Source organism: Trachypithecus francoisi, unplaced genomic scaffold (assembly GCF_009764315.1).
Source record: "Trachypithecus francoisi isolate TF-2019V2 unplaced genomic scaffold, Tfra_2.0 Lachesis_group3, whole genome shotgun sequence".
Classification (NCBI taxonomy): domain Eukaryota; kingdom Metazoa; phylum Chordata; class Mammalia; order Primates; family Cercopithecidae; genus Trachypithecus; species Trachypithecus francoisi.
The window spans coordinates 140,953,497-140,975,106 of NW_022681468.1; the positions used below are offsets into that span (position 1 = coordinate 140,953,497).

The 21,610-nt window shown below is 35.3% G+C and overlaps 1 protein-coding gene across 2 annotated transcripts in view; it reads left to right on the forward strand.

Annotated features, from left to right (window-relative positions):
• Positions 1-21,610, forward strand: part of COPS2 (COP9 signalosome subunit 2) — a 31,579-nt gene that overhangs the window by 4,579 nt on the left and 5,390 nt on the right. The window contains exons 2-9 of one of the 2 annotated variants that reach the window (XM_033190175.1): positions 7,480-7,593; positions 8,254-8,331; positions 12,757-12,882; positions 14,952-15,062; positions 15,184-15,261; positions 18,190-18,364; positions 18,595-18,773; positions 18,896-18,948. In XM_033190175.1, coding sequence (XP_033046066.1) covers positions 7,480-7,593; positions 8,254-8,331; positions 12,757-12,882; positions 14,952-15,062; positions 15,184-15,261; positions 18,190-18,364; positions 18,595-18,773; positions 18,896-18,948 — 914 coding nt within the window. The remainder of the gene's footprint in view (positions 1-7,479; positions 7,594-8,253; positions 8,332-12,756; positions 12,883-14,951; positions 15,063-15,183; positions 15,262-18,189; positions 18,365-18,594; positions 18,774-18,895; positions 18,949-21,610) is intronic. The other variant, XM_033190176.1, reaches the window with a different exon arrangement.

Genomic DNA, 21,610 nt, shown 5'->3' on the forward strand with positions numbered 1-21,610 from the left:
AATGTATTACAAGGAAAACGTTGTCTAAAAGTTAGAATAATTCCACTTGGTTAAATATATGACCAACTGTGAGCCTCATTATATTCCCCTAGTCAAGCTCATAGTTGGGATTAGGGAATAAATGTTTCCTAGTATTGTTTTTCTTGTCTTGATATATAGCAGTTTTATTTATTTTTTTAACTTTTAGGTTCAAGGGTACATGTGCAGGTTAGTTATATAGATAAGCTCTTATTACAAGAGTTTATTATACAGATTATTTCGTCACCGAGGTACTAAGCCAAGTACCCAATAGTTATTTTTTCTGCTCCTCTCCCTCCTCCCACCCTTCACCCTCAAGTAGGCCCTGGTGTCTGTTCCCTTCTTTGTGTTCATGAGTTCTCATCATTTAGCTCCCACTTGTAACAGAGAACATGCAGTATTTGGTTTTCTGTTCCTGCATTAGTTTGCTAGGAGTAATGGCCTCCAGCTCCACCCATGTTCCCATTATTTTTTATGGTATAGCAGTTTTAATGCTCTGCATTTTTACTTCTTTTTCTTTTTTGTGTGTGTGTAGTGGAGAGGAAAATGAATCTTAGCTACAGGATCTCTTACAGACTCTCGTATTTGTCACCCTTTTAATAAGATCAGTAGAAAGATGATGGTCAATTGCCAGTGCTATGTACATAGTGAACATGTATCCAGTATAAATGTTAAGTTCCAGAAATGTCAAAGACAATATAATCCATATTATCCTAATTTTGTTAGGTGGGAAAAATATAGAAAAATGTCTGGAAATAAATTATCAATGGTTTTATTTATTTATTTATTTTTGAAACAGAGTCTTACTCTGTTGCCCAGGCTGGAGTGCAGTGGTGCAGTTCTCTGCCTCAGCCTCCCAAATGGCTGGGATTACAGGCGCAAGCCAGTACGCCTGGCTAATTTTTGTATTTTTAGTAGAGACATGTTTCACCTTTCTGGCCAGGTTGGTCTCGAACTCCCGACCTCAGATGATTCACCCACCTCAGCCTCCCAAAGTGTTGGGATTACAGGTGTGAGCCATCGCGCCCATCCAGTTTTAATTTTTTTAAATTTGTTTTTGTCTGGCAGACTTTTCACAGGGAACCTATATTGCTTTTATTGCTGGGGGTGGGCAGGTTGCAGGGTGTAAATGATGAGCAAAAATGTTACTTTAGAGGCCAGAGAGTGACTCTGTCACTCTTTTTAAAATAGATAATACGTGCACATGGTTCAAAACCAGAAAATGTAAAAATATGTGCATCAAAGTTTTTTCCTCCATTCTGTTCTTCATCTGTCTGGTTTCCATTCTCAGTAGATAACCAAATATAGATTCTTATTCATCCTCTCTTTTTTTATTTTTTTTTTTTTTATTTTATTTTTTTTTTTGAGACGGAGTCTTGCTCTGCCGCCCAGGCTGGAGTGCAATGGCCGGATATCAGCTCACTGCAAGCTCCGCCTCCCGGGTTTACGCCATTCTCCTGCCTCAGCCTCCCGAGTAGCTGGGACTACAGGCGCCCGCCACCTCGCCCGGCTAGTTTTTTGTATTTTTTTAGTAGAGACGGGGTTTCACCGTGTTAGCCAGGATGGTCTCGATCTCCTGACCTCGTGATCCACCCGTCTCGGCCTCCCAAAGTGCTGGGATTACAGGCTTGAGCCACCGCGCCCGGCCTCTTTTTTTATTTTTTTAATGTTGATATAGCATATTATAAATCTTGCTCTGTGCTTTTTAATTTATCTGAGAGATTATTCTGTATTAAGTATACAAGGAGCTTACTTTTTTTTATGGCTGCATTGATTGTATGGATGTACCATCCTTTATTTAAACAGTTCTGTATTGATAAGAATTTGGCCTGTTTTCAATATTTTGAAAAAACAATGTGCAGCTTATTTTTAAAAAATAAGCTAGCCAGATTTTTTCATTTTTGTAGATGTAGTTGAAAATTAAGAATCAGGTTTGATAAATAAGTTGAGCCATTAAATTGTATGCTGCTGTTTCAGGATACAAACACACGACTCTGGTGATGTTGGTTTTCTTGAGGATTTCAGAAGCATTACTTGTTGTAATCCATGTCAGTATCATTGGAATAATTTTACTGCACCTTAAAGCTACTACTTCAAAGAAAAATATTGATTTGGAACTTAAATTGGCAACTTTTCAAAAAGGCCTGTTGTATTACCTCGTTAGTGTACCTTGTATAATGAAATTGGAGAGGTTCCAACAAGGATAGCTAAAACAATGGGAGACAACTTTTACATGCTAAGAATAAAATAAAGTTATATACATTTAAGTAATAATAAACGATTATTTAATAATAAGCATACATAAATTTAATAAAAAATGAACTTAAGACTTTTCACTGACAACTTAAATCTGTAAACTACAACTATCCAACAAAGTGAATTTGTACTTGTACATTATATCCCGAAATGAACATATGGACCTTAGTGGGAATTAGAAACTTCCTACAGGGTTCAATCCCCAAATTTGACACAAGAGGAACTAAAGCATAGAGAATGAGTGATTACCTAAATTTACAGGACAAATTTGTGGGAGAGTCAGAACTAGACCCCAGGTTTTATAGTAGCTCTTTTAGGATGCTAAAACACAAATGTGACTTTATGATAGCTCTACCTTCTACCTGGGAAATATAATTTGAACACTGAAAATTTAGAACAACTTTTTTTTTTTTTTTTGAAACAGTTTCGCTCTTGTTGCCCATGCTGGAGTGCAGTGTCACTATCTTGGCTCACCACAACCTCTGCCTCCCGATTCTCCTGCCTCAACCTCCTGAGTAGCTGAGATTATAGGCATGCGCCCCCATGCCCGGCTAACTTTTTTTGTATTTTTAGTAGAGACAGGGTTTCTCCATGTTGGTCAGGCTGGTCTTGAACCCCGGACCTCAGGTGATCCACCCCTGCTTAGCCTCCCAAAGTGCTGGGATTACAGGTGTTAGCCATCGTGCCCAGCAGACAGTTTTTTGTTTTGTTTTTTTAATTCTAACTTCATAGTTAACAAATCAGCACCCATTAATTTGTGTGGATTTTTTTAAATGGATAACTTTATCAGTAGCTAAACTATAAATGGCTACCTAGGATTTGAATCATGTCTGGTTTTTAAGGATAATGAAACACTGCCCACACCTCTTAGTGTGCCCAGCATCTTGTCAGCTGTTAGACAAGGCTCAGAAAGCATTCTTAATGGTGACTGTTGTTTTCCTAAAGTACATTTCTTAGGACTTCTATTGGCAATAGATATAAGAGTAAGTAAGTGAACTATGGAACTGATCCTGTTCAGCAGTAGCTACATACCTGATATAGTCAAAATTGACCCTGGCTGCTGTATGTTGTGTCATTTTGAAATGTTTACCCACCTTTTATTTTAATTAACCAAACACTAAGCGTTTTGTAATATCCCAGGCTCTCGGAATACACAGATGAATAAGAAAGTTCCTGCTTCTGAGAAGTTCACAATTTGGCCTATTTTAACATACAGAGCTCTATGGTAGAGAGATGCATGTCATATGGAAGCATGACTAAGAAAAAAAATTTAGTTTGCTAAGAAGAGTGATGCTAAGATGAGTTAATGAACACATTTCCCCAGCAGTATTAGGGCAGGGAAGTATCTTAGGAGAAAAGCAGAAAGATTGTTAGGAGGGAAAGTGGTTTAGAATTCTAGCAAAAAGAGCAGTTTATGCCAAAGCAGAGATTTAAAATTGTGTGACGTGTTTGAGAAAGAGTAGATTTTGGTTGTGTGGATGGATCACAAATTGCTTGGGGGAATTATCAGGACATGAGTAGGTTGAAACTATTATTGAATTTTAGATTTTTTTTATTTTTAATCCCTTTTCCAACTGTTCTTGTAAAACAAGTGCTTGTTTATTTTTCATGTATTAAACTCTTCATTTGTTTTTAAAGCATTCTTTATATACTAATTAAAATTTCACTTTCTCTTCTGTTAAAAAACATTTAAACTTTTACAAATTATTATCTCTTTTTCATTTGACGTAACTATTTCAGTTTAGCAATACTTACTCAGTACTCCTAGATTTCCTATTCTGAGTGATGGCATCATGTGTTACCAAGCCTTTGATAGTCATTATAGATCACTTTATTTTCCTTTATCTTGTGCCCATATGGGCACTTTTATTTTACCTCCCTAACATTGTTTAACATCTTCTGTGTTTATTCCATCATTTATTGTGTCCCCTGCCTTTTCTCCTCATTCTACTTCTTGGGATCAGGCCTTCACAACTCCTGGACAGACTTTTAAGATTATCCAATGGACTACCTCATTGCTACCAGAGTACTCTTCCAGAAACACAAATCTGGTTATTTCCTTGTAAAATCTTTTAGAGGCTCTTTATTGGATCTAATCTCCTTGCAAGATTTCTGTTGTCCTCTTCCTCTGTTCAATACCAGTTCATCTTTCATCAACCCCTTACATAACATCCTGTGCTTCAGCCCAAACTATTCATACTATTTCAAGCTTCCTTGCATTTGCACGTTAATTGCTTTATTTCAGCTGCCCTTCCTCATTGCTGGCGATTCCTATTCATACTTTTATACCTGACTCGGGTATCTTTTTCCTTCCTCTAACTCAGAAGTAGTTGATTACTCCTTTTTGAGATGCCAGTGGACTTAGTATGTGTGTCTATTATTTATTATAATACAGTTTTGTTTGCATATCTCTTCCTTAATAGACCATGAGTACCTTGAGGGGAAGAGTTGAATTGCAATTATGCAAAAACATTATACATGCCATTTCTTAATCCATATGATATGAAAAACCAAAGGAATATAGTCACAAAATGTAGAGGGCTAAATCAAATCTTGTCTCAGTCATTGTTTTGTTTTGTTTTTTGTTTTTTGTTTTTTTGGAGTTGTAACATCTAAAGTTTAGAAATCTCTATCTGAAATCTATCAGGTCCCAGAAGTTACAGGTAACTAGTCATATTATAAGTAGTCCATGATTGAATGACAAGATACTGTGTGAGATATGACAGGAAATGTCAAGGATTCTGTTTTTAACAGTGTTATAATTGGTTCAGTAATTTCTAGAAAATTGAAGTTGATCTCTTCCCTTTCTAAAATACTGTTGTTTCTCATTTGCTAGGAAGCTCCAAAACACTAGTCCTACTGTTGTCATGTATACCTTTCAGCTTCTACTTTCCTCTTCTCAAAACCTGACCTAATTGTTTTTTCTAATTTGTTTTGAGCCAAGAAACGAAAAATAAATGGACTCTGAATTTTTACTTTATGATCAACGTAAATCAGAAATACTTTTCATTTTACTTCCAGGTTCAAGGCTGCATTCTGAAGGTTTGGGTTGCAAAAAAAAATAATTCTCTGGTTCAGCGAGCTATTCCTCTATCTTATTCAACAGTGTTAAGTGAAGTTTTTATTTTAGTTATTGTATGATAAATCATATGTGGTAAATCCATTTGTATTTGTTCCAACTTAATAAAACAATTAGAAAAGAGCTGATTTCCAAAGGCATAGAGTAGGTTTTATAGCTGTGATTCTTTACTCCAAGTCTTCCCTAAAGAATACCCTTAGGCTGAGATCTGAAATGATATGCAGTAGTTAACCAGATGAAGAGAGGTAGAGGTAGAGGTGGAAAGAGACAGGAATAACACATAAAAGTGGGAGAATTTGGCACTTGTTGAGTTAAGGCCATTGAGTTAAGGCCAGGATGGCTGCAGCAAAGTGAATGAGGGAGAACTTGATAGGATATAAGGCTGGACACCGGAGTCAAGTTTTGATGATTTCGCTGTGGATTTTAAGAGGAATGGGAACCATTTTTGAGGAGAGGAATAAGATAATTTACATTTTGTGAGAATTATTTCACCTGCTTAACCATGAGGATATTAGAACTTAAAAAGGAGAATGAGAACGCTGTTAAAGTTTGTGGAGAGATGAAAGTAGTTGGGTAGGGTAGGATGGTAGTAAGCAGGGGGTTTGGGAGTGGATAGATTTGAGGTTTATTTTGAAGGTAGAGTCAATAAGGATTTTTATGTTCCAACAAATAGTTACCTTCCATTGTTTATGTTGTTACTACATGTACTATTCTCTTTATTCTCTCTCGTTTCATCTAGCGGGCAAACTTCCATTTATCTTTCAAAACCCAGCTTTGAAGCCATCACTGTCACAGCATCATTCTGTATATGGTTGGCTTGTTCATTCTTTACTAATTTCTCTTTTTTTTAGCTTGATCAGTTTCTTTGTTGTCAAGCCTAGATTACAAGGGTTAAGAAGTAAATGAGTAATTATGAAACTTACTTACTACCTAGTTTCATCAAGTGATTTTCATATGTTAAACACAACGGAATTCCAGGTCTTAAATCTGTAAGGCTGACAGACTCATGTCTTCACACGAGGAAGGAATTATCCTCCAGAGGGCGCACATTACAAAGCCACTCTTGATTACTGAAAAATTCATCTTGTGTTAATGTATTTTTGAGCTTTCGAATAACTTATACACAGCATACCTTTCTTCTCTCCTGTGCTTTTATGAGACTGTAACATAATTTTTCATAAATATCTCATAAAGAAATTTGTTACTTGTATTTGGATTTAGAAATAACTATAAAACTATTCTTGTCTTTTTGTGTTTGTTTCCAGGTACTATTCTTAATTTGATATAGCCCTTTGTAATGACTTATAGCTGAGAAGGAAATAATCTTTATCTTATGACCATAAGATAATTATTTCCATTACACCAATCCATGTGTATTTTGTAATCCTCGTTATTAGACTGAATGTCCTGGAACTGTGTAAAACTCTTGTTTACGCTACAAAATAGTTGTTTTATTCCAGTTTTCCCTTCTGCCTTGTTTTTTTCCACTAAGAATAGAACTCATGTAATGGAAAGTCTCATAGAATTATATAAATCCATTTTGTTTTATTTATTTTGATTTGTTATAAAGCTCATTAACATTAGTATAAACAGCTGTTGTATAGTGCACATAAAGCAAATATTCTTATTAACATAATTATATTTAGTGCTAGATGGCTTTGCCATGTGTAGATTACCATCCTAGCTAGTTTTAAAACATGTTACAATAATGAAATTTAGACTTGGGGAATAGAAAAAAATTATAGAACCAAAGATTAATAATTAGAACACATCTACATTAGGTTTCCCTCAGATTTCATGACCAACGAAAGCTTAACCACTACAGAATTGGGGTCATTAACCAATATTAGGTCTTTGCATTCTTCTTTTATGTTGATTCTATAGAAATTTTAACTTTCATCTGGAAGAAAGAAATGATTATATTCTGCTATACACCCTCCTCCTTTCTTCAACCCCTGGTTTTATATAACAGTTGAATATCAGTTGGCATTTTATGTATATATTCAAGGTTGTTTTGTTTTGTAAAAATACGTGGTTTTTCTGTCTTAACAGCATTCACTTTTTACATTGCTATGTGTGGAGTTTTGTTTTTTTTTTCTTTTAATATTTCTTTCTTTCCAACACAGGAATACTCTGAAGATAGTAACTCCGAGCCAAATGTGGATTTGGAAAATCAGTACTATAATTCCAAAGCATTAAAAGAAGATGACCCAAAAGCAGCATTAAGCAGTTTCCAAAAGGTTTATATTCTTTTCCATTTGATTCTATGTGTTAATTTTTTTTTAATGATATGCTAGAACAAATAAGTCCCAGGTGATTTTATCTCAGAAATGTGTTTTGAATACTTAATTATCCTATCAGTTAGCGTTAGGCAGCACAAGCAAATGTTTCAAAAGGGTTATCCTGATGTTTTTTGCAATCAAGCTGTCTGTGGAGCAGGGCCATTGTCCTGAAAAGCTAGGATGGTTCTGGCAGAAGAACCACCAACATGATGGTCAATAGGTATTATCACTGCAGTCTTGTTTCTTTTAGGGGTAAATCACACAGTTGTGGTTTCGTTATTATAAATAGCTTGATTTCTTGACTTACTGTTACACTTACGGATTATTTTTACCATAGGTTGGTTATTCGAGGGAAAAAATATTTCAGGAACTGTATAGTAATCAAGAAGTAGCTCTTAATTTTCCTGATGAAGGAACTTTAAGCTTGCTTATCCTTATGTAAGCATCTTACAACTTGTTTTTTTTAGAGACTTAAAAATGACATTGAGAAATGGTGGTATCCTTGGGGAAATGTTTTTTATGTATATAGTATAAAATTAATTCAATACTTACACATTGGACATCCTTAGAAAATAATGTTAATATTAAGATAAACTAAAAATGTCTTCCTCTTTTTAGGTTTTGGAACTTGAAGGTGAAAAAGGAGAATGGGGATTTAAAGCACTGAAACAAATGATTAAGATTAACTTCAAGTTGGTAAGATTTGTTTTGAGGAGAATTAAACTAATGAAATAAATTTTTTAGGTAAAAACCTCATTACGACGAAGTGCTATTATATCTACTTTTCTCAAGTACTACTTTGGATGTGTTTTTATATTTAGTCTGCTTTGCAGCTAGAGCTATAGTAAATACTAAGTAAAAAAAAAAAAAAAAAAGATTCCTCATAGGATACAGAAGTTTTCTATTTAAGAAAACTTACTCTTTTAGATGCATTTACAGTATTGGGCTGCTTTTTTTCCCCCGTTCTGTCACCCAGACTAAAGTGCAGTGGTGCGATCTTGGTTCACTGCAACCTCTGCCTCCTGAGTTCAAGCGATTCTCCTGCCTTAGCTTCCTGAGTAGCTGGGACTACAGGCGTGTGCCACCATTCTCAGCTGGTTTTTTGTATTTTTAGTAGAGACGGGGTTTCACCATGTTAAGCAGGATGGTCTCGATCTCCTGACCTCGTGATCTGTCCGCCTCGGCCTCCCAAAGTGCTGAGATTACAGGCGTGAGCCACCATTATTAATAGATTGACTTTTCCACAAAGGATTAGTGTTTACTTTGGAGTTTTAAAATTCTCCTGTTTATTATAAAGGGTTTCTCTTCCATTGACTAGGGCCAAAACATTAGCATTATGCTTATCTCTTCTTATTGTCTCTTACCCCACAAATAATCCATTGGCAAATCCACATGGCTTTATATCCAGTATGACTGCTACTTACCATTTCTACCTCTACTACTCTGGTCCAAGGCACCATGATTTCTTACCTGGATTATTGCGATAGCCTCTTAACTGGTCTCCTTACTTTCATCATTACCCTGCTACAGTTCTCCACAAGTAGCAGAGTGATCCTTTTAAAATGTAAATCAGATTATGCCATTCTTTTGCTCCATATCTTCTAGTGGTCCCCATCTCCCTCAGTAAAATCCAGAATTCTTACCATCACCTACAAGTCCCTATGTAAGCTCATCCTTTGCTGCTGTTTTATTTGCTCCATCACTGGCCTTCTTGCTGTTCCTGAAGTCATCCCAAGCACAATCCTGTGTGAAGATTTGCACCTGCTGTTTCTTCTGCCTCAGAAGCTCGTCTCTGTTGTAACCATACAGGTTTTTTATTCATTTGATTCAGGTCTCTGCTCAAATGGCACTGCTTATCAGGATGGCCTTCCCATGACCACCCGATATAAAATAACATTCTTCCCATCATCACTTAAACTTCTTCTTTGCTCTTTTTCTTCTTTGCATATGTCACCATGTGATCTATTATTTTTTGCCCCTCTTCACACCACCCCTCACCCCAAGTAAGTTGTAAGCTCCATGAGAGCAGAACTTTGTTTTGTTTGTTGTTATATTCTTAGAACCTATAATGGTTATAAGGTACAAACATGAATCTTAGATCACTAAAGGAGAAGAACTTTTAAGAGAAAGATAAAGTTGAAGCTCAGATTAGCAGGGAGTGAAGCAGTTGGAAGGTTCAGAAACCATGTCAAATAGAAGAATAGCTGATATGTTGCCACTTCCCTTTTCCCCTATTTTTGTATTTCCCATATGATTTGTTTCTTCCTCCTCCCCATTAGCTTCTCTATCCCATCTGACTAGTACTTGTATCCAGGTAACTTACTAATCTTGTACCTCCTCTTTTTGAGGTACTCTCACTCTGGTATCGTTTATCTCCCCTTTAGTAGGAGGGGCACTCCATGGCATCTCCTACGGAAGCTGTTCACAAAATGTTTTTGTTCATTTTTTCCCCAAAATATATCAGAATAATTCAAAACACATTAAATGTTATTAAGTATATTGTATATTGCATTTAAATCTAGTTAAAGAATGAAAATTATCTGCATTATATTTACCCTTTCTACTCCTACTGCTCTGACACTCTCAAAACGTTTCTATGTTGCCCAGAGCCCCTGTGCTTTCTTTCCATTTTTTATTTGCAAGAATATTAAACACAAACATTTACTGTATTCAGATTAATAACTTAGAAGGCTGTGGAAGAAGCACCAAGCGTTTCAAGGAACAGAAATTTGTGATTAAACAATCTGTGACATTAGGGACTGAATGTTTAACTCGTAGGTTCTGTGATTTGAGACAATACCAAGACTCCCTATAGAAATTCGCTATTTTAACTTACTAGCAGTGGTTTCATTTTGAATCCATTTGAACACTGTGTTACCCTTAAGACTTGGTTTTGCCATTGTACCTTGAGCAGAGTGGGAAGGAAGGGAGAGGGTTTTTTGCATTTTATGTTATTTTGTCCACCTTACCTACCTTTTGTTTGCTATAGCAGCATCTGTGAATAAGTTACGGTTCACAAGAGTGATTTCAGCTTCTGTACCTCCCCCTCTCGTTTTCTGATTGGACTCAGAGTAGGACCTATGTTGTGTGTAGTGATTTTAGATAGTAAAAAGTTGGAAGTGTTCACTATCAACTGCTCTGGGACCAATTTACCTACTCTTCCTTCAGTCTTTAATTATAATGTAATTGTTTTTTAATGAGCTATAAATTATTATAACATAAGGAGATAAATTCAAAACTGCAACTTTTTTTTTTTTTGAGATGAAGTCTTACTCTGTTGCTCAGGCTGGAGTGCAGTGGTGCAATCTTGGTTCACTGTATCACTGTATCACTGCAACCTCTGCCTCCCAGGCTCAAGCTGTCCTCCTGCCTCAGCCTCCAAGTAACTGGGACTGCAGGCGCATGCCACCACACCTGACTAATTTTTGTGTTTTTTGTAAAGACGGGGTTTCACCATGTTACTCAGGCTGGTCTCAAACTCCTGGACTTAAGTGATGCTTGTAGCCTCTCAAAGTGCTGGGATTACAGGAGTGAGCCACCAAGCCCAACCAAAAACTGTAACTTTTTGCAAAACTCCTATTTCAGTGGCAAGGTACAACTTCAAAGTTAGGATAGTCGTATTTCTCTGATTTCCCTTTTGCTACAAGGTATGTACTGTAATGTGGATTTAGCAGCTCATTGACAGGATGTTACCTATCATTTACCCCCACATGAAACTTGGAAACAAAAATGGTTATAAATCTATATGTATTTCCATAGTTCTATCCTTTTTTTGTCTCATCCACCTCTACTGTTTTCTTTATTGTAATTCAGTTCTTGCTTAGAAGGTTTCGGGGATTGTTCTCAAGTTTTCTTGTTCTTCATGCTGTGCCTCCGGGCAGAATATGTTGTCGTAAGCAAGATAATTATAACATTATTAGTTTATTCCTCACCCTAATAAATACATATGTTTAATTAGTCAGGGAAAGAAGCATTTGCATCTGCCAGTGCTTCATGTCTTTGATTAAAAAAAATAGAATAGAACTCAGGAAAAAAAGAGATCAATAGCAGTTGCAAATTGTGAGGATTGTGGATGCAGGTTATAAGGTTAGACTCATAAGTTGACTTAGAGGATATACTTAGGAATGGTACACCTCTCCCAGAATAAGTCTCAGTACACCTTTATTTTTTAGACCATTCTTGTTTCCTGGAACAACCTCAATAGTACAAATACAAGGAATAACAACATTAACTATATCTACTATTGAGTAGAACCTTAGATGGGGAGACTTTTCTTGACATGAAATTAGTATTGATGCTTGAAAAGATTGTTTAATTTCACATTTTCATATATAGCCAGCCAGTTATAGGGAGAAAAGAAACAAGTAACTCTTATTGCAGAGCTTTCTGAGGAAGGGATAAAATTACAGGGGAGAATATAGCTAATAACCTGCATAGCAGGTACCCAAGGCATTTGAAAACTTGGATTTTGGTCGAGTGCGTTGGCTCACACCTGTAATCCCAGCACTTTGGGAGGCCGAGGTGGGCAGATCACCTGAGATTGGGAGTTCAAGACCAGCCTGACCAATATGGAGAAACCCTGTCCCTACTAAAAAACAAATAATAATAATACAAAATTAGCCAACTGTGGTGGCACATGCCTGTAATCCCAGCTACTCGGGAGGCTGAGGCAGGAGAATCGCTTGAACCTGGAAGGCAGAGGTTGCGGCGAGCCAAGATCGTGCCATTGCACTCCAGCCTGGACAACAAAAGTGAAACTCCGTCTCAAAAAAAAAAGAAAAAGCTTGGATTTTATTTGTGTGTTTTGGCTTATGAATATTTTAGTAGGTTTTATGATTTAAATATGTTGTGCAATGACAACTTCTGAAATTTGGAAAGTTTAGCAGTTGTACTTGTTTTATAAGCTAACTTTATACATTTGGTTTGAGTAATCTAATCATTTCAAATTTAGGATAATGTTTATAATGTTCCTGTCATACATAGTTCCTCTTTTACAAAACTATATTAGGAACTATATGAACTACATTTCATTATGTAGTAGTGTATTCTATAACCTTAATCATGTGTACATATTTTAGTACCTAAATTTGCATCTGATAATTCACTTTTCTTTTCTCACAGACAAACTTTCCAGAAATGATGAATAGATATAAACAGCTATTGACCTATATTCGGAGTGCAGTCACAAGAAATTATTCTGAAAAATCCATTAATTCTATTCTTGATTATATCTCTACTTCTAAACAGGTTAGACTCAATTTTCCCCTCTTGACACTATCAGTGTGTTTATTATTTATAGTAAGGGCTTTGTTCTTTACAAATGAAAAGACCTAGAGCCTTTATTTAAGTAGTTATGCTAGTTATTAGTGTGCTTTAAAAATGATAAGTACTATTTTCCTGGTTATATTACTGATTATATAATAGTAAAAGGTAATAACTCCAGCTTGATCTCTTTAAATAATTGCTTCAGATACTAAAATTTGTAAACAACTTTTCAGCCTTTTATTAGACTCTTATACAGTTGCTACCACGGGTCCTTCTAGTAAACTCCATTAGCACTTCAGCTAGCCATTCCGAGGTGTTGAATACACTGAATTACAGGTTATTTGTATGGATTTGGTTATATTAAAATCTTTGAGAAGTGCCTGTGCTCTTATCAGTTAGTGTTTGGCATTACTCAACAGGTGCTCAGTAAATGCTTCTGCAAAGGATGGGTGGATAATGAAAGAAGAGCTACTGATGAAAGAAACTAAAGAAGGTATTGGGAGTGATAGTGCTTTCATTATGAGTCTAGATTTTGGTTGTTAAGAAAACCAATGATTATTTTATAAATTTTTTTGCAAGATAATTTTTAATTGGGTCATTTGGTCTTATCCTTGTAAGCAGTGTAGTCCTCAGCTTTAGTTTTTCATCCTCGTACTCTGTGATATTTGGGTACAAGATACAGTCTCTATATCATTTAGTATTTCTTAGAATATTTGATATTTTTTGTACTTACAATCAAAGAATGTTCAGATCAAAATCAGCCTCATTTAATGTCTTTTCTACTAGATGTCATTTTTTTCAGGCAGTTTCTACTCTTTATATTTAAATTTTATGTAATGCAAATAGAGGAAGGTAAACTTCCATGCTTTGTGAGAATATTAACACTTAACGACACTAATTCTAGAGTTAAGTTATATATCGTGGAGCTTTCCTAAAGTGGGGAAATGTTTTCCAACTCTTAAAAACGAGTGTCATCAAAACATATTTGATACACTGTTTATAAATATTATGCCAGTAATTGGAGCAAGGAGAGGGAATCCAGTGATTTTGAAACTTCAGGACTGCATGCTCTGTGTGCTGTTATATGTAAGGTTTTTGTCTTTTGAAAGTAACAACAGATACTGGGTGGGCGGTACTCTGTTCTATTCAATATGCCATCAGTAGTCATGCATAAATAGATGGTGTTTTCTGAAAATGTGAAATTTTCCTGCTCTTACAGTCCTCTTCTTGATCCAGTTAAGCAGAGAATTAGATATTCAAACAACAGCAAAGCCAGAAGTAGGGGGAAGAGGGTGGGCAGGGGAACTTAACAAGATGTAAAACAAATAATGATTTCCATGAAGAAATGCCGCACAGATTGGTGAATTGGTGGTGATTAGACATAGCTAAAATTATACTAGACGTTTCTTTCCACCCACCTCCATGGTTTACCAGGGACTTAAAAACTATGCAGTTGAGTTACTTAGTCACATTTATAGAAGAATTTTGAGGGAAGGAGCTTATTTCTTTCTTCACCAGCATGCTTAGTGTTTGCCACATTGTAGGCTCCAGATAAGGGTTGAGTGAATAAGATATACACTCTTAGTAACAATACAACTAGTTCTATGTGCATTTCATTTACTGCTGTTAATGTGAAATGAGTGGCTGATCTGAGTCGAGTGGTATTTACAACTAATTGAGCACAACCAGTTACAGATTACTTTGTTCCTTCTCCACTCCTACTGCTTCACTTGACTAGCTTTTTAAAAAGTAAAATAAAATACAGAATGAATTATTAGTTTGGGAAGGACAAACATATACTATTACAGCATGAGAACTTACCGCAGTATGTTTTTATGGGGAAATATTTTCTGGGTTTTATAAAACAACCAATCATGGCACTTGTAAATTTGGTCTGTATTTTGCTTCAGTTTGTTAATTTTTTGGACTGTAGAAGACATTCAGTAAGATACAGATAGTGTATCTTATGTGTATTAAAGTTCAAAGATGCACTTTTAGTTTGTTCAAATTAACTTTATTAACAGGTACAAATTTGCTGTTTACAATTATAGAATTCTGATTTTTTATGTCAGATGGATTTACTGCAGGAATTCTATGAAACAACACTGGAAGCTTTGAAAGATGCTAAGAATGATAGACTGTGGTTTAAGACAAACACAAAGGTAACAATTATAATTACTTACACTTTTCTTTTGAAAAGTGGGTGGGTGTTTTTAATAAAGTCTCCTGAAGATACACATCTTCTGTTGAAATCTTGATTTTAATAAGTTTGCTTTCTTGCAGCTTGGAAAATTATATTTAGAACGAGAGGAATATGGAAAGCTTCAAAAAATTTTACGCCAGTTACATCAGTCCTGCCAGGTAGCTTTCCCTTATTTTTTTCTGAATATTTCTTCATAATAAAAGTATAATCAATAATTATATTCAAAATATTGTTTAGGGATGTTTTTGTTTAAGCATTATCCCAAAAATAAAATTTAGAAAATACGTTATAAAATTACCTTTTTTTTCTTTTTTTTTTTTTTTTTTTTTGAGGTGGAGTCTCGCTCTGTTGCCCAGGCTGGAGTGCAGTGGCCGGATCTCAGCTCACTGCAAGCTCCGCCTTCCAGGTTCACACCATTCTCCTGCCTCAGCCTCCCGAGTAGCTGGGACTACAGGCGCCTGCCATCTCGCCCGGCTAGTTTTTTGTATTTTTTAGTAGAGACGGGGTTTCACCGTATTAGCCAGGATGGTCTCGATCTCCTGACCTCGTGATCTGCTCGTCTCGGACTCCCAAAGTGCTGGGATTACAGGCGTGAGCCACCGCGCCCGGCCTTCTTTTTTTTTTTGAGAGAGGGTCTGGCTTTGTCACCCAGGCTGGAGAGTGCAGTGGCGCAATCTTGGCTCACTGCAACCTCTGCCTCCTGGGCTGAAGCAGTCTTCCCACCTCAGCCTCCTAAGTAGCTGGGACTATAAGCGCACACTACCATGCCCAGCTAATTTTTTGTATTTTTTTGAAGAGGTGGAGTTTTGCCGTGTTGCCCAGGCTGGTCTTGAACTCCTGAGCTCAGGCAATCCACCCACCTCGGCCACCCAAAGTGATGGGATTACAAGCGTGAGCCACCATGCCTGGCCCCTCAATCTTTATTCTTTGTGTAATGGGGTACCAAGTATCAATAAACAAACAGGCCTGTTGTAATACTTACCTATTATATTGATATTTAGTTATATACCCTATGAAAACAGAGCCGGGATATTATAAGCATGTGTAATAAAGGTATTTTTATATTCCGATTTATATGAATCCTAGCAGCATTGTCCAACAGAACTTTAAGTCATACTGGGAATGTTCTATATCTGTTGTCCAATATGGTACCACCAGCTATGTGTAGCTATCAAGCATTTGAAGTATGGCTAGTGTGACAGAGGTACTGAGTTCTTTATTTTCTGTTATTAATTACTTTATATTTGAAAAGCCATATGGTCACGACAGAATGGCTCTATAACTTTTTAACCAGGCTTTCATTTTATATTCCCTTTTTTGTCTTAACCAAATACATCATTTAATACTAGTTTAAATTTAAATATTTTTAAACTCTTCCAGTGCCATGTACTATTTTTTTTCCAACCCCTCCCACCCCCGCCACCATGTAGTATTATTTAAATGATATATGTGTCATTTCTGTGAATGGGAGAAATGATCAAGAGACTGTTGTAAATGAATCACCTGCAGATACTCAATAGTTTTGTAAAGCGGATTAGTCACTTAGGAATTATTTCTTGTCTACGCATTGTTAGGATGCTTTAGTCTGATTCGTAACCAACTGGAGGTTCAGTTCCCTGTGAAATGGAAATGTTGGAGCAGCCATCTCTGAATGATGGAGGGTCTTTCAGTATGTATATAAGGAATTTGAGAAAACCCTTTGAAGAAGTTTTGCTTTAAGAACGTAAGAAAAATGCTATCAGGATGGTAAATAGCATTATATTACTTAGTACTTTGGTGGAAGTATGTTCAGGGAAAGATGAAGGATACTCTAGATGTAGAAATTGTTTTGTATATTGTATGTTTTACTCTGGTTGTGATTCATTAGTGAATAATTAAACAGAATTTTAAGTTTGAAGACCCAATAAACAATAAATTTTGGCTTAGTGTATGTCAGTGTGAGATATTTATGAATATCTTACTGCTGATCAGATTGCTATTTTTCATGGCCCACATTTCGTGGGCTGTTGGTCAACTTTAAAGGCATGCTCAAATGTCATCACCTTTTTGTGATTCATGTGACGTCCTCCAGGAAAGTTAGTCCCTATTTCATTCTCCTAGGCACTTGGTTTATGCTTCACCTAGTCATTGTCATTTATATTGTAATTTATCTACTGTGACAGATTAATCTTCTGCTAGAGTGTGAACTTTTTGAGACCAAGAACCTTGGGGTTTTTAACTTTTATTTCCCCATGATAGACCCAGCACCTGGCATGTGGAAGGGACTTAGGAAGGGCTTTTTACTTGAATAAGTGGTTCTAAAGCAGTTGTGAAGATTTGGGGAAGACAATAATAAATCTCCTAGATAAAAACATAAACATTAAAACATTTCATACATAGAGCAGTCCCCCCAACCCTTATCCACAGTTTGTGTTCCTCAATTTCAGTTTCGTGTGGTCAACTTATTTCCTGTGGTCTGAAAATAAGATATTTTGAGAGAGAGAGAGATCACATTCACATAACTTTTATTACAGTGTATTATGTGTTCTATTTTATGATCAGTTATTGTTAATGTCTTACTGTACTTGATTTATAAATTAAACTTAATCATAGGTATGTATGTACAGTAAGTTTTCACTTAACATTGTTAATAGGTTCTTAGAAACTGTGATTTAATGTTCTTTTGTTCAACACCACATTGATGAGGGGAAAAAATGATTTCATTGTACATTGTTTTGCTTAAGGTCATGGTTTCCAAGAACCTATCGACAGCGTTGAATGAGGACTTACTATATAGGAAAAAACATAGTACTATACATAGTTTCAGACATCCACTGGAGGTCTTAGAATATATTCGCTATGGATAAGGAAGGACTACTGTACAAAAAACCTTTGTACTTTTTCCTTATAACTAAAAAGTGGAAAGGATGTGTTAGTTTCTTTTTGGCCATTACAAGTGGTATTCTTAGTACTGTAGCTTCCAATTAAAATTTGTATTGCCTTTTCACATGGAAATAGTATTATAAATGTAAGATTTCCAGGCTAATGCAAATAAGAATTATTGTCTGAATTCTATCTTGTCTAAAGTTAAATATTTGCTTTCCTAGACTGATGATGGAGAAGATGATCTGAAAAAAGGTACACAGTTATTAGAAATATATGCTTTGGAAATTCAAATGTACACAGCACAGAAAAATAACAAAAAACTTAAAGCACTCTATGAACAGTCACTTCACATCAAGTCTGCCATCCCTCATCCACTGATTATGGGAGTTATCAGAGGCAAGTTTGGTTTGGAGAGGGTGGGCAGTGGCATGGGGAGAGATCAAAGTGTTTAATTAAGCTCTTGCTTTTTAGAACTTCAGTGTATACCTTGGGGCCAGTACTCTTCAAGTTACAGAATTGAAAAACTGAGAGGCACTGAAATAGTTTTCATTTGGCCTTTATGAGGTGGTCAATCTTGTTATTACAGAATGAAAATGTCCTATTTTCTCGTGTCTTATTCTTCACAGAATGTGGTGGTAAAATGCACTTGAGAGAAGGTGAATTTGAAAAGGCACACACTGATTTTTTTGAAGCCTTCAAGAATTATGATGAATCGGGAAGTCCAAGACGAACCACTTGCTTAAAATATTTGGTCTTAGCAAATATGCTTATGAAATCGGGAATAAATCCATTTGACTCACAGGAGGTGCGTGTGTTTTAATTGTTAATTTCTCTTATCAGCTATCTGGAAATGAATGTTATTTCTTTTTTTAAAATGTTATTTCTTTGTACATATATTTAGCTAATTTTTTTCTTTACTGTGTTTAGGCCAAGCCGTACAAAAATGATCCAGAAATTTTAGCAATGACGAATTTAGTAAGGTAAGATTTTATATTTCAGTTAAGATAAATTTCCTTAAAGCAGTTCATAAAGGAGCGAGAGATAAAACTTTTCAGAACTCAGTTGATATTCAACATTTGCCCTTTTGTATTTTCTTAGAAAAGTTTGTAGAATTTTTATTTTCTGAAGTTACTTATATGGTGTTTTTTGTAGCCATAAGATTTTATAAAGTATCCACTACTTAGTTTTCCTATTATCCGTGTGTGTGTCTGTCTGTCTGCGCACACACACATGCACCTGCGTCTTTCAGTGGAAAATTGATTGTGGATGTCTTAAAACGTTATTTCACAATAGTACTGCCTATACCTCTCTTAATCCAAAATGAAATTCTGAACTAGTCCAAGATGAGTCAAGAATTTTCAGTAAGACAAGACGGCATAAGCATATTTCTTTACTCATATATTTTCTCAATGATAAGATGGAAGTATTTTTTAAAATGTTTACAATGGATAATTTTCTGAGGTGGAGTGTGGGGTGGCAGAAGGGTCGTACTGGTAAGAAACCCAAGATTTATTGAATGATTCGTAGTGATGGTTAACCACTGAAGAACCTACCATAGTCAATTAATATTCAACAAAATTATGGAAGACCAAACAAAAAACCTAGAAGAAAAGGCCCAGTTTTGCAGAAGGAATTAGTAAGAGAAACTTTCCTCCAGGCATAGAATAAATGGAACCCAGGGTTTTTGTGGGTTTTATTCATTAAAAAGTATAAGAAATTTACCAAGTTTCTTCAGATCTTTTATTTTAAGTTGTACAGCTGAGTTTTACCACAGCTGGAAAAACGTAGTTAGGGACATAAAGCAGGGCTTTTTTTTTTTTTTTTCAGATATATGTAAATAATTTAGGTGACCAGACGTTCTATTTATAGTACTTTTTCATTGAACAGAAAATACTATTAGACTGCAAATTATGGGTCACCTACATATAAATTGTATGTACTTGGAGAAAATAACTTATTTCATGATATTAAAGTTCCTGTGTAAAATGTCCTCATTTAACTTTTAAACCTTAATTTTGGCTGCAAAAAAAAAAATAAAAGGGTTTTTTTAGAGGGACTAAGAACAGTTGGGAATTAAATACCTTAAGTTACCACATTAAATCAATTTCTTTATTGTTTATTTTAATTTGGTTCTTGAATTAGGTTACTTTTAATTATGATGCTTTTAATAAAGATGAAGAAAACTTCATCTTTATTTCAGGTAGTTTATTTCATTCACATTTGGTCACATTAATTAAGAACCAAAGTTGTTTATAATGTTAAATTGCTGAGCAGCAATTTAGAAAGAAATATGGAGGAAAAGCTTTGCCCTAGACATTGATATTTTATATAAATTAAATTGGCTAAGTACATTAAAATTGGTTAAAGGACTGATTTATCAGAACTTTATCTGACTTACATCAGAATATATAATAATATTTATATATTTATTATATCCAACTACTCCAGTGAAGCCACTGTATTGGAACTCAAAACATTTTAATGGTAAATTTTGACCCACATGATGTGACCCATGGTGTCCCACAATTTTGTATAAGATGTTTTTTTTTTAAACCCCGCTTAAGAAATGGAAGAATGTCTTACAGTTAAAATATGTATGTATACAAATATAAAATAAATGTTTATGCAAGTGTTTTCAATTCTTGAATAGGTCCTCTTATATAGTATATTACAGCCGTGTATTTGGGGTAGGTAAGAAAGTAATGCTTCCTAATTTTATCTTCCTAGTCAGTTGCCAGGAGACTAGAGGAAAATAATTCCTGTTGAAGCACTTGAATCAGCTGCCCCTAACATGAAGTTACATTGGGACCCAGCAGATGGAAGCACTAGCAGAGGGCGTGCAGAATAGCTGATGATACATATAAAGCAGACAGTGGTGCCATATCCAGAAGGTTGGATTCTTCCTTCTCAGCACCTTTAGCAATCCCCATAGAGCTTTACAGAATTATTTCAAGAGGAGATACTAGATACCTCAGAGAATTATGACTATAAATCAGCCTTTGGCCTTCTGCAACAGGGGATTCCATCACTCTTGACTTTGTGTGTACACCTAGTTGGCACTAATTATCTGCCACTGATGTCTCTGCTTTATAGCTCAGTGGGATTTTAAGGTTAGAGAGACTTGAGAAATGTTCCTTTTGAAAATTTTGACAGTTGCTGGTAGCTTTCTAGAATATAAAAGTTAGGAAGCTGCATTTTCTGAATAACCTACACAGAGGATATACTCTCTTATTTGAAAGACACAGCTACACCCATTCATGTAGTAGTGTACATGAAACCCGGTTCCTTTCATTATGAACAATTAGGAATTAAATGCACAATTTCATTTGGAAACATCGAACATTAAATAGTCGTTAAATGTTTTATTGCTAACTTTTAACAAAAATAAGATATTGAAGTGATTTTAATTAACTATGTATAAATATAGTATATAACCCCAAAAGAAGATTTATTTAATCTTTCTTTTAAAAAACCGAAAGCATGAAAAGGAAATTTATATTTTTTTGGCAGAAGGATATATGTGCTTGTTTAACTCTGATTTCCATGACATAAAGTATAATATTATTTAGATTTTTGCATATGAAAATTGAGAAACAGGCTCTTTGAATTATCTGATTTAATACATAACTTCTTCATGTTTGA